Source organism: Quercus robur, chromosome 6, assembly GCF_932294415.1.
Source record: "Quercus robur chromosome 6, dhQueRobu3.1, whole genome shotgun sequence".
NCBI lineage: Eukaryota > Viridiplantae > Streptophyta > Magnoliopsida > Fagales > Fagaceae > Quercus > Quercus robur.
Genome location: NC_065539.1, coordinates 51,893,416 through 51,905,415, shown reverse-complemented (window position 1 = coordinate 51,905,415; position 12,000 = coordinate 51,893,416). Strand labels below are relative to the sequence as shown.

General features: G+C 31.2%; 1 protein-coding gene across 2 annotated transcripts; it reads right to left on the bottom strand.

Moving 5' to 3' along the window:
• Positions 1–664: 664 nt before the first annotated feature.
• LOC126689385 (amine oxidase [copper-containing] alpha 2, peroxisomal-like) lies at positions 665–8,906 on the bottom strand. 2 transcript variants are annotated; one of them, XM_050384563.1, is made up of 5 exons: positions 8,025–8,902; positions 7,143–7,527; positions 3,787–3,900; positions 2,936–3,468; positions 665–1,042 (listed from the first exon to the last, which is right to left on the bottom strand). In XM_050384563.1, the coding sequence occupies exons 1-5, from the start codon at positions 8,786–8,788 to the stop codon at positions 835–837; spliced, it is 2,004 nt and encodes a 667-aa protein (XP_050240520.1). In that variant the 5' UTR covers positions 8,789–8,902; the 3' UTR covers positions 665–834. The 2 variants fall into 2 exon arrangements, with proteins under 2 accessions (XP_050240520.1, XP_050240521.1); XM_050384564.1 differs by having other exon boundaries at positions 901–1,042; positions 2,911–3,468; positions 8,025–8,906.
• Between the last annotated feature and the right edge of the window lie 3,094 nt (positions 8,907–12,000).

Below are 12,000 nucleotides of genomic sequence, written 5' to 3'. Positions count from 1 at the left end.
TAGGGAAATACCCCTCTTTTGAAAATTGAGTTTTTCAAAATCGATTTAAGCCCTATAATGACGTTTTCAAGGACCTATAGTGACGTTTATAAGGACCTATAGTGGCATTTTGTAACTTGATATCCATGAAATCGAGTTATAGGCAATTTAATTGCCTATAACTTGATTTTATGGATAACAAGTTATAAAACGTCACTATAGGTTCTTAAAATGTCACTATAGGTCCTTAAAAACGTCACTATAGGGCTCCAGAATTTTTTTTTTTTAACTCGATTTTGAGAAACTCGATTTTCAAAAGAGGGACATTTCCCTATTTAGTTTGGGAAGAAGGGCAAAAAGCTAATTAATTTACCCAAAAAGGGCAGAAGCCCATTTTGTCCAACATAATGCTAACAACATTATTGCTAAGACTATTACCATTATCACTGCGTCTACCACCAACAACAAACTATTATCTCTGATTACACTATAATTATCACCACCACCAATACCATGATACCATATTTTCAATGTCACCAATGCATTATCATCCTTGTTACCATACTTGTTGTAACTAATTGAATACTTCAATTTTTTTTTTCTTTTTTTGAGAAACAATACTTCAAATTCTTAACTCTTAGATATACCCATAAAATTAATAAAAGCTTAATTGATAAGATTGAAATTCCCATAAATTTAAATTCCACCATTTTAAAAGTTCTAATAGTTTTTCAAATTCTTATTCTAAAAACAACAAAAGAGTTGACAATTATTTAGAATATCTAATAACACAAATAACAATTATCTAGAACTTCTACTGAAGATACTGGTTATTCCAATTTTTTTTTTCCTCCTCTAAGGAGTGGTGGCATTGCATCTGGGTAAGTCCACAGGCTTAGGAGGCCTTATATTCAAGATTGGGTTGCTTTCAAAGAAGTTTGAAGGACGGAGCTCAAACCCACCATTCAAAGTCGGCATCACTGGAAATTCATCTTGGGAAGGGCTATGATGGAAGCCTATTGTGTGCCATAACACTATGTCCTTGTCGTCAATATCCCTATTCCTGCAAAATGAACCAAATCAACCAGTTTGATTTTCTTCGTTGCTACCTGCTTTATTACAGGAAATTGCATGTGACAAAACTTCCAAGTTAGTTATTAGGGTTGACAATAATATTAGAAAATTACCGGTTGCTCCTTGAAAAGGATAACGTAGTATACTATTTCCTCTTAAATTCATAATGAATCACACCATGAATTAAGTAGTGGAATCCACCATGAATGTGAGAGTAAACACCCGATCACCATACTATGGGAACTCCTAATAATTACTTCTATATTACCTCCTAATTAATTCAAGTCAATATGTATGTTTTAAATACCTAATTAGCTTAATGAAGTTTCACCCACACTCAAATTTCAAGTATTTAATTATAATTTTTTTTTGCTGAATAAGTATATATTTATTTTGAATATTAATATAAACTTAGGCATGGCTTTTACACGTCATGCCAACTCTACCCATTCCCATCCTCACTATCTAAGACTTTCTTTTTTCCTTCTTTTAATTTTCTTTTATATATCTTCCACCAACATAATTTCTTTGAGTCGAAGTGAATTTGTTGTTTTAGCTAAAGAATAGAAGGATACAGTACCTAATAAAAAAAGAGTTAAATATGCTATTATCCTTCAAACTTAGCACAATTTTAGTCTCAAAAGTTTGAGGTGTTTATTTTTTGTCACTTAGATGACATGGTCAAATTGATCTAGAGACCATCATGTCATTGCTCAATAAATACTAAAAGTGATCTTTTTAAGTTTGTTAGGAACTAAAATCAATCACTTTAAGTTTTTTAGCAACCAAACGATCATGTAAGTTTAAAGTGATCTCCTTTTGTTCCTAACAAACTAAAAGTGGCAGAGTCAAGATTTAACTTAAGTGAATACTTTAAATTTAAGTGAATAATTTAAATCCCTCTTGCGCTAAAGTTTGAGGATCTACAAGTGGCAGAGTCAAGATTTAACTTTAGAGTAACAAATTTATAACCAATATACATGTGTTTTAATACACTTGCAAAAATACTTAGATAGACATATTTTGAACACGCATTACATATATAATACTTAAAATCAAACTAGACAATAGCATATTAATCTCTTTTTTATGAGACATATTACTCATTTTAATACTAAGTGGTATCTTAATGTTCAAAAACTTGTAAGAAGATAGCATGTCTATTATATTTTCTTTACTTATTAAGGCCTTTTAATATATATGAATAAGTCTTATGGCACTTATATTTCTCATGTAATAATTTCTAGTAATTACATAAATTTCAAGTATAACTTATTTCTGCTTTTAATTAACTCATAAAATGATTATATTATAACATTTTAAAATCATATGGTAATCAATTGTACGGGAAAAATTTTATAATATAACTCAAAGACAAATTGTGGAGTTTATTATTAATTGATACATAACGAATTTGAAAAATACACTCTTGCTGATTACATTAAACATTTAAGCTCCTTACATTTTTTAACTATTTTTCTCTTCGATTAAATTTTTTTTTAATTTTATTTTATCATTTTTTCTTTATAACTTTTAAACATTAAAAAATTGATAAATAAAAATACATTCTTTTTAATGAAGTTTTACGTATAAAATATATTTATTAACAAAAAAGACAAAAGGAAAAGGCAGTATTAGGTATTTTGGTGTTCCCCTAAGACCAACACTATATTTTGACTTAAAAAAAAGGGCAATAATTTGCCCAAAACTTATTTAACATCTTTCATACACATCCACTTTCCTTGTTTTAATCATGAATATCACCCTTTTCTCGTTTCAAAATTTTTTATATCAAGCACACACAGTTGTGGAAATTGTGCGTAGGGATGTGTAAAAAAAGAGTGAGAGAATTTTTACCATTATAAAAACCATGCAATATTACCTGTTTGTCCAAGTAAATAAGGTATGATCTCCATGGCTTCGATCAGCATATAACCCACCAGCCCATCTTTCTGACCTATTATACAGCGTAACCCATACATTGTAATTCGAAAATGCACCACGGATCTGTGGGTAATCATCCTCTAGTAGAAGTGGAATAGCAGTCGGACCAGGAACCAATCGATAGCCAACTTGATTTCCCATTTTAGTAAACTTATTAGGGTTCACTATCAACAATTCAATTGGTTTGTCAGTCCAAATTCTTGCATCTAATTCAGTTTTTACTAGCTCTCGAATCATGGTCCAGTAACTCTTTCTAGGTGTGCTACCATTTGTTCTCATTGTTTTCATCTTGCCTTTGACAAATGAATTCTTTTCACCATCAATGTCAAGATCAAGATAACACGTGATGTAGTGGTCATGGTTTATTGCAATAGTGTTTTTCGTTACCAATGTACCATAGATGTCTTCCTTGACTTGTTTTTTGTGAGTGTATGTTGAAGCTTTTGCTTCCAAAATACCCGATAAACCCACCTAATTAAATAGAGTGCATACGACATATATAGTTGTTAGTAATAATGATTAACAGCCTCATAAAGACTTTTTAGGTACCACTTGATCGAAAATGATATCTCCATTTGAAATAAAGCATTTTGAAAGGTATATTTAGAGACATATTTAAATGACATAGCACTCTATACACAGTTAGATTTCAAAAATAATATTATAACTATGAAATGGATCATTGCAATTTCGAATGAAACCAACTGAAACAATAACGATAAATTTAATATTAAAAAAAAAAAAAGGATAATATTATAAAAAGATGGTTTGGTTATTTAATTTCCATACCCCAAATTTAATACTGCCGCTTTTCTTGAACTCCCAGTCCATGATATAGTCATAGTTGCCAATGGTCGAAACCGTCCTAACAACTAGGCTCACCCCAGGTCTAACCTCTGTTATCTGTGAAGCCACAAAAAAAAAAAATAATAATAATAAATCAAAAATCAAACAACAAAAATCAGATGTATATGCAACTAGTGAAAACAAATAATTCCAACTAACGAAAAATGTCATTTATAAATGATTAATGAGCCTGATTGGTTGCATTTGATAAAACTTTTTTTTTTTTCAAAAACAGAAAATATAAAACAGTCCGTTACAATTACGTAGAAATATTGTTTGGTTGGGTGTTTTCTATTTTTAATTTTAAATTATGACTAAAAAAATCCTTGTGCAATTGGAAAAAATGTAGGAAAAAAATTGTGTTTTCAATTGTTAACAATCAAAAATGCAAACAATGTGGCAAATTTGTAATTAAAAATAATAATAATAATAATAATAAAAAGAAGAGGGGTTCAAATCCTTGTGAGTTGTGACCAAAGATGAAGTTAGAAATTTTGCTTGGAAGGCCAAATTTGAGATTGATAAACTGGTCAGTTAAACTCAAAACATATACATACAAAATTATGTGAGAGAGAGCGAGAGAGAGATTATTAGTTTTCTAATATTAGAGTTACCTATAAGTCTGATATATTATGTATATAAAATCATCAAAATAAATCAGCTTCAAAAAAAAAAATCATCAAAAAATATATGTATATATATATATATATATATTGATTTTTTTAAATATTGATTTTTCTAATAAAGAAAAACATTTATGATCCTTTTCTACATAGAGAAAATGACTGACAAAATGAACAACTAATTAAAAAGAATAGATTTTTTTTGTTTGAAAAAAATTCTTCTTTTCTGGACAATCTTAGCCAATTGTATTTTTCAGGGATACTAATTCAGTTAGCTAATATTTGTTCATTTTTCTTTGGAAGTCATTTTGGGGGGCCAAATCAAATTTTTGAATACACACGTGTGCGTGCGCACACACATATATACACAATTCTAAATTTTGAAAAACATTTGAACAAAAAATTTGTTATCATAAATGTTTTTATTTCTTCTTCTTCTTTATTTTATTTTATTTTATGGATATAGTGGATTCTCTTCTATGCATTTTTTTGCTGATATATTTCACAGAAATGTTTTTTTATTATAATCTCTTTTATGTTTCAAACACTTTTCAGGAAATATACTTAGTAAAAATCTTTTATAATTTTCTTACTTTAACATTCAAAACAAAGGCAAGTAAGGGTAAAATGAAACTGAAAGATAATTAAGGAGCCGTACTTTCAATCATATATATATATATATATATAACCAAAAAGCATTGCTACTCCCTTAAAAAATGGTTTTTATATGCAATTATTTTTTGTGAAATTTTGTTTGTAAATAGTTTAATTTAATTTCCTAGCAATTTATATATTTATTGTTGAATTTATTGTGTTATATTGCATGTATATGTGCTCACGTACCATATGCTCTCACACACATCTACACTTTTATTTTTGTGTCATTGTGGGTTACAAATTTAACCGATTTTAAACTATATATATATATTAAAAAAAAAAAAAAAAAAAAACAGAAATCCTAGCTTTGACATTCATAACCCTATTTCTCTTCTTTGCTCTATTCTTCTTGATTTCTAGCCCCCCTGCCTACACCCATGTGTATATACTTTTGTTTGTTGTATATTTTAGCACATAATAATAATAATAATTGTCTTTTTTGGCTTGAATCTTGGCTCTGCCATTAATTGCTAATGACTCTATTTCATTTCATTTTTTGTTCTTCATTTACAATTGGAACCACTCTTTACCTTTTTCTTCTTCCTAAACCTAGTGATAGCTCAACTATATAAGCAAGTGAGACAATTACCTTAAGTCCCCAAATGTGAAAGGGCCTCATAATTCTAGTTATAATATCATAATTTTTTATATTATGGCAACTTAGATAATTGAAATATGTTTCATATATATATATATATAGAGAGAGAGAGAGAGAGAGATTTTTTATAATTTTTTTGAAAAAGTGGTCTTAAAAAAACTGGAAAAACCCCATATTATCCTTTCTTCTCTTTTTCTCTGAAAGTATCTCTTGACAAATCTACTCTTTGTCCCTTTACCCCTAAATTTATCATCGATCAAAAGTTATATTTAAGGTAAATCAGTTTTCTCTATTCTTTGTATTTTATGATTTATATACAATTGAAGTGAAACATTTTTGTATTAATTTGTTTTTTAGATAATCCATCTTTACTTGTTAAGGCTGAAATTGATGCAGATTCTAATAAAGGTTAAGTGAAGCTATGTTTTAATAAATTAGATTTAATGTTCTAACAATATATGCATGTCACAATTGCATCTTTAAAAATAAGTTTTTCATGTATATTGATAAGATCCTAGACCATATTAAAAAAGCATATTATGTGGATTAGCTAAATTATCGATTAATTTAAAAATATATATTAGTAGAGTTTGAATATAAAAACTTAATTAGTAAATTTGTAAATCAAAAAGAAAATTAGATTTTAAATTAAAAATTATATTATAATTTAAATAAGTATTATTTAATTAATATTTAGATATAAAAATACTTCTCTTAAAATTTATCGCCTTATGCTCCAAAATATATTAAGCCAACCCTATCTAAACGGATTCTTTTTTGTCTCACCTCATCCACCCCAGCTCCAAGTACCCTCTTCTATTATTGTACTAATACTCTCTCTCTCTCTCTCTCTCTCTGTCTCTCTCTCTCTCTCTCTTCCCCTTCTATATTATACAATGGAAGAGCAAGTGATTTAAGAGAATATGACTTGTTTGCAATCAAAGAGGTAGGATGGATTGGGAGATTGGGAGTCTTGGTAGGTTCAAATCACAATATTTTAGATCAAGTCACTAAATTAGTCAATTTCTTAGCAATGGAAGAGCTAGTAATTTAAGAGAATGTGACTTTTTTGCAATCAAAGAGGTAGGATGGATTGGGAGATAGGGAGTCTTGGTAGGTTCAAATCACAATATTTTAGTTCAAGTCACTAAATTAGTCAATTTCTTAGCAATGTACTCTGCCTCGAGCTTAAAGGTTTGGGTTTTTGCTGTGGAAACTTAATGTGATCATGAGAATGATGGATTGGTTGTGAAACTAATGAGGGTGTTGTATGATTGAATGCTTAAGGTAAATTTGATAAATTTTTTTATTGTTCATAACCCATTCTTTTTAGTATTCACAATATTGTCACATAAAAAAGAGGTGGGGGGGTTTGGGAAGGAAGGAAGGGTTTAGACTTTGGAGGGTTGAAAATCACATACCACTTCCCCTGAAATTGCACTCTCTGTGTGACGCCAAGCTATATCGCCTGCATATCGCTCAAATACACAAAACGCATTTGAAAGTTTTACTGGCTTTCCATCCTGATTGGCATGGTACCCATCCATGAAAATTGCATTGGCTGGGCAATCTGTATGTTGTTGAAGAGATACAGCACTCAACCCAAGCCCAAATTCTCCAGCATCCAAAAATGTTCTGTAGTACCATTCCTCTGTGGGATCCATGTAGGGCACAAATAGCTCAGAAACATGGCCTTTATATAAGACTTGGCGATGTTTATCTTCAATGGAATCAAAAATTGTGGCTAGAGATATAACAAGACCAGCTCGGACATCAAAGGCAAGGTGTAAATTCCAGTCTGCCCAACTGTGTATACCACATAAAAACTATATTAAAATCATTTCCATTTAAAAGGATGCATTTTATGATTTAGACTAAATATTGCAACATCAAATATGTATACAGTGCCACATTATATAAAATTTTGAATAACTTGACACACCGTACACTATTAGATTTAGAACATAATTAGATTCTTAAACTATGTAATTGATATTCTTCATTCCATTTGAAATAAAGAGGATCTTGTTTTATAAAAACTGAAACCCAATATTCAAAAAAATATATTTTGAAACGCTTAGTTTTAATTAATAAACAACAATTAAAATGTTTTATTCTTTATTTGGCTAACAACATTATACACAACAATTTTCATAATTTATTAAGATGACAGGTTGTTATTAGTGTAATGACTCTTTCACATAAGATTAGCACTGAAATTATTTTTATTATAACTCAATCCAAACTTCGACAATTTAGCTGATTGACAAAAGTTATACAATTTGTGTGGCCTCATTGTTTACCTTATGGTGTGACCGTTGATCTTGAAGCTGGGACCATGAGGCTGGACAACAGTGATAGGCTTTGTTTCAGCTGCAAATGGTGGCCTCATTTTTGAACCTCGATATTCAGTACCCTCAGCTTTTGGTATTGGTACCACTTCACTATCAGAGTATTTCGCAATCACCATCTTATCAAGGTCCACAAGTACAGCAATACCCTCAATAGGTCTAACCCAAACATTAGGCGTGCCGCCTTTGTAGAAAAAGAGTACCTTAACAACCCTCCCACTCATGCTTTTCTCTCCATACCATCCCACCGTGAAAACTGAAGGAACCACATCCTTTATGTCTAGCCCTCTCTTTTTGATGGACTTGATAAATGGTGGGTATTTAAATGCTAAGTCATTTGCAGCAGACTGTTCTTCAAGGTTCAGTAAAGGGAAGCCAGTGCCATTATAAATGTGCTGCGAAATGATTGAACCATTGGATAAACTTACGACAAATTCGTAGGATTTTTCATAAGCTCGTGCAATAACAAAAGCTTGACGAGGTGGGGGTTCCTTGGTGGGGTTTGAAAGCCATGAAAGAATGGTTGATTTGCTTGGCTCATCTAAGCCTACATATTGAAAGGTAAGGTTTGCCAACGAGACCGCCCTAGACCCTTTGATAATTTTGGTTACTTGTTTTATTTCTAAGGGGGTGAGAGGGTCCAAGGGGTGAGGGAGAATGCTTGGGATAGAGAGGAGGAAGAGAAGTGAAAAAAATACAGTGAAGGTTGAAGCCATTAGTGTTACTGAAACAGAGCTTCTTCTCTTTTTTTTTGTTGTTGTTGTTGTGTGTGTGTCTGAGAGATATAGTTTAAACTTTTGAGTGAAGTTTATAATAATTGAGCCTTCGTTTGGATGGTGTTGAAAAGCATTGCAGCTTTATTTCACAATTTTTTTTAGAGGAGTGTTTCACGTGTATTGTGAGTCCCGTGTAGGAAGAGAAAGCAAAATTATGCTTTTCTATTAGGTTCTATGTACTATTCATGAAATCTGCAAGTATTTTATTAAAAAAAAAATTGTGTTTCACAGTAGTATTCACACATTTAAAAATTATTTTATTACATTGTTTTCAGTTTTTAGTAAAATAAGTAGTATCCAAACAGACTCAATGTTACTGAAACAGAGCTTTATTTTTGTTGCGTGAGATATAGTTTAGACTTTTGGGTGGAGTTTATAATAATTGGTTTGCATGGTACATCAGCTATACGACAAAACACGTAAATCGTAGCCACTAAATTTGATAGAAAAGAAAGCTAATGGAGAAAATCTGCATATCCCACTAGTCCCTATGCACCAGCCTATCAGTGGGGACCGAAGCCGAATTCCACACTTGTCGTGACAGGGAGAAATTACTGGGACCTCTTGGAGGACCTTTGATGTGGTCCTCCCAGGTCCCAACACCCAATAAGAAAATGCCATGTGGCTATTATTTTAAATTCAGCTCCACATCATCACTTCCCATTAACTTAATTATTGTTAGCAAAACCAAACTAAGGTTAAAACTTTTCTCAAACACTTTGTTAGCTCCACTTACCCACTTACCCACAGCTGGATTTAACCCAAAATCAACTAAACATATTCAAAAATTTTCTCAAATGCTTAACCCTATCTGCCTTTCTTACTCTCTCCCTCTAACTCTATTTTCCCAATATCTCTCTAGAGAAGATATTGGGCAAACCCAGCCGATACACTGTGATTATGCTAGAGATACGGAGCCCAAATGGGTGGCCCGTCAGATTCATGTAGCAGAACCGGGAAATGTCCTCAGAAACCATCACCGGCGGCAACAACAACAACGATCCTATCTCCCTGCTGTTGCTTCTTCTGCCTCTTCTTCTAACCACACGTGTCCCAGCATACACTATATAGATCATGGAGGATATATCTAAAGAGATCTCGTCTGTAGAACATCAGATTTTAGAACTTAAAGAGGCAGTTAACAAGATAAAAGAAACCTCAAATAGCCCTAAACTATATAGATCTAAAACTGGAAACAATAGAAGATATAATAAAAGAAGAGATAACTCAGATTCACATGCTTTAGAAATAAGTCTTAAGAACTTTAAGATAGCTATAGTTAACAGATTTGATCAGTCTAAAAACAGATCTAAGATTACAAAAAACCTTCAAGGATTGATAGATTTCCTAGTTAAACAACAAAAGTATGAAGGAAGAACCCAAGATTACAAACTAGAAGACAGATTCTCACCAGCAGAAATTAAAGGACTCGAATAATGTCTCTATAAGCTACACTAGATATGATCTTAGATTTGAAAAAGCAACTAGAGGAACGAATAGAGATCTTAGAACAAAAATTAGAGTCACTAGCAGGAAAAAAAAAATTCTGAAGAAAAGATTCCCAGGAAGAGAAAATCTATTTAGAATTTAAATAGATAAAATTCTGATATAATTTTACAAATCTTTTTACTGTATAATGGTAAGTAGTTTGTTTCAAATCTAGTATCAAGTATTTTAAACCTAATCTTTCTTGGATTTCAGAAATTAGGTGAGAAGTGGCTAATTGATTTTGGGTTCACACAGTTTGATTTTGGCTAATTGATTTTGGGTTTCCAGCTATGGGTAAGTGGAGCTGAGTTTTAACTTTAGTTTGGTTTTGCTAACAATAGTTAAGTTAATGGGAAGTGATGATGTGGAGCTGAGGTTTAAAAATAACCTCGTGGCATTTTCTTATTGGGTGTTGGGACCTAGGAGGACCACATCAGTGGTCCTCCAAGAGGTCCCAATAATTTCTCTGTGACAGGGTGGATACATGCACTGATGGGAATCTTGATGTATTTAAGGGCTGATTTGAGATTGTTTATATATTTAAATATGATTTTAAAAAATATATATTTTAGTATTGCTTAAACTTTATTCGCTTGTTTTAGATATTTTTAAATGCAAAATTGCTAATTAATCACTTTTTTTTTTTTTTGAAAAGTCTTATAGACACAAAAAACTTGGCAAAACTTTTACACTTGTTGATATAATAGATTTATAGTAGTAAAAACAAATGTAATGTTAGTAGTAAATCTAGATAAAAACTAGTAAAAGTTTGTCATAGCAAAAGTTTTCCAACTCAGTTGTTGTGAAATATTTTGTGTATTGCTATTTTTTTTTGAAATATTACATTCACAATATTTTCACAACAAATGCTAGGTGTTGAGTTGTTTTTTGTTTATTTATATGAGATAAAAATTTTACTCTAGTTTAATATCTTTTTTTTGGGTAAAAACTCTCTAGTTTAATCTACATGTATATATGTGTGTGTGAAACTTTCTTCCTAGAGATATGAACCCTAGCATTTTCACTCCTCCCACCCCACAAGAACTTCATACTTGTAAAGTGACTATCACGCCAAGGGTACGCAATTGTTAAGTATTAAGTTGTTAGTAGTTCTAATTTGAACCCATAACTGAAATTACTTTTTTATCCACCAATAACAGTCAGTAACAACTTGACACTTAGAATTTGTTGTGAAAATTTTTGTGGCCGTAGCATCTCTCTCTCTCTCTCTCTCTCTCTCTCTCTCTCTCTCTCTCTCTCTCTCTCTCTCGTGTTTTCATTGGACTAATATTTAAGTTTAATTAATACTATTACAATAAAAGAAATAATTTTATTGGTTAAAATTTGAGAGCTTTTTTTCTACTTGAGAGCCTTAGGCAACCGTCTCATTCGCTTATACCATAGGGTTAGCCCTTGCATGCACCCAATGCATATAATACCACCCTAAACCACAAAAGAGATATGGGGTTTTGTTAGGGACATATTTTATGTAATTGACTAATTTTTTGACAAAATACATTTTACTTGTAATTAGGTAGATCTAAAATGGGTTTAAGACTTCAAGAAACATGTTTTTCAAGTCAAGTATTAAAACCATGAAGATCTGACCAAGAAATAAGTGAAGAAGAGTTGTTCATTAAAGTTTGACAGAAGTCTCGACAGAA

Coding starts and splice junctions, on each gene's coding strand:
- LOC126689385 (XM_050384563.1), bottom strand. CDS start 8,788: ATGGCTTCAACCTTCACTGTATTTTTTTCACTTCTCTTCCTCCTCTCT. Junction 3,469..3,786: donor GCGGCAGTATTAAATTTGGG/GTATGGAAATTA, acceptor CTATTTAATTAG/GTGGGTTTATCGGGTATTTT. Junction 1,043..2,935: donor TTATTTACTTGGACAAACAG/GTAATATTGCAT, acceptor TTCATTTTGCAG/GAATAGGGATATTGACGACA.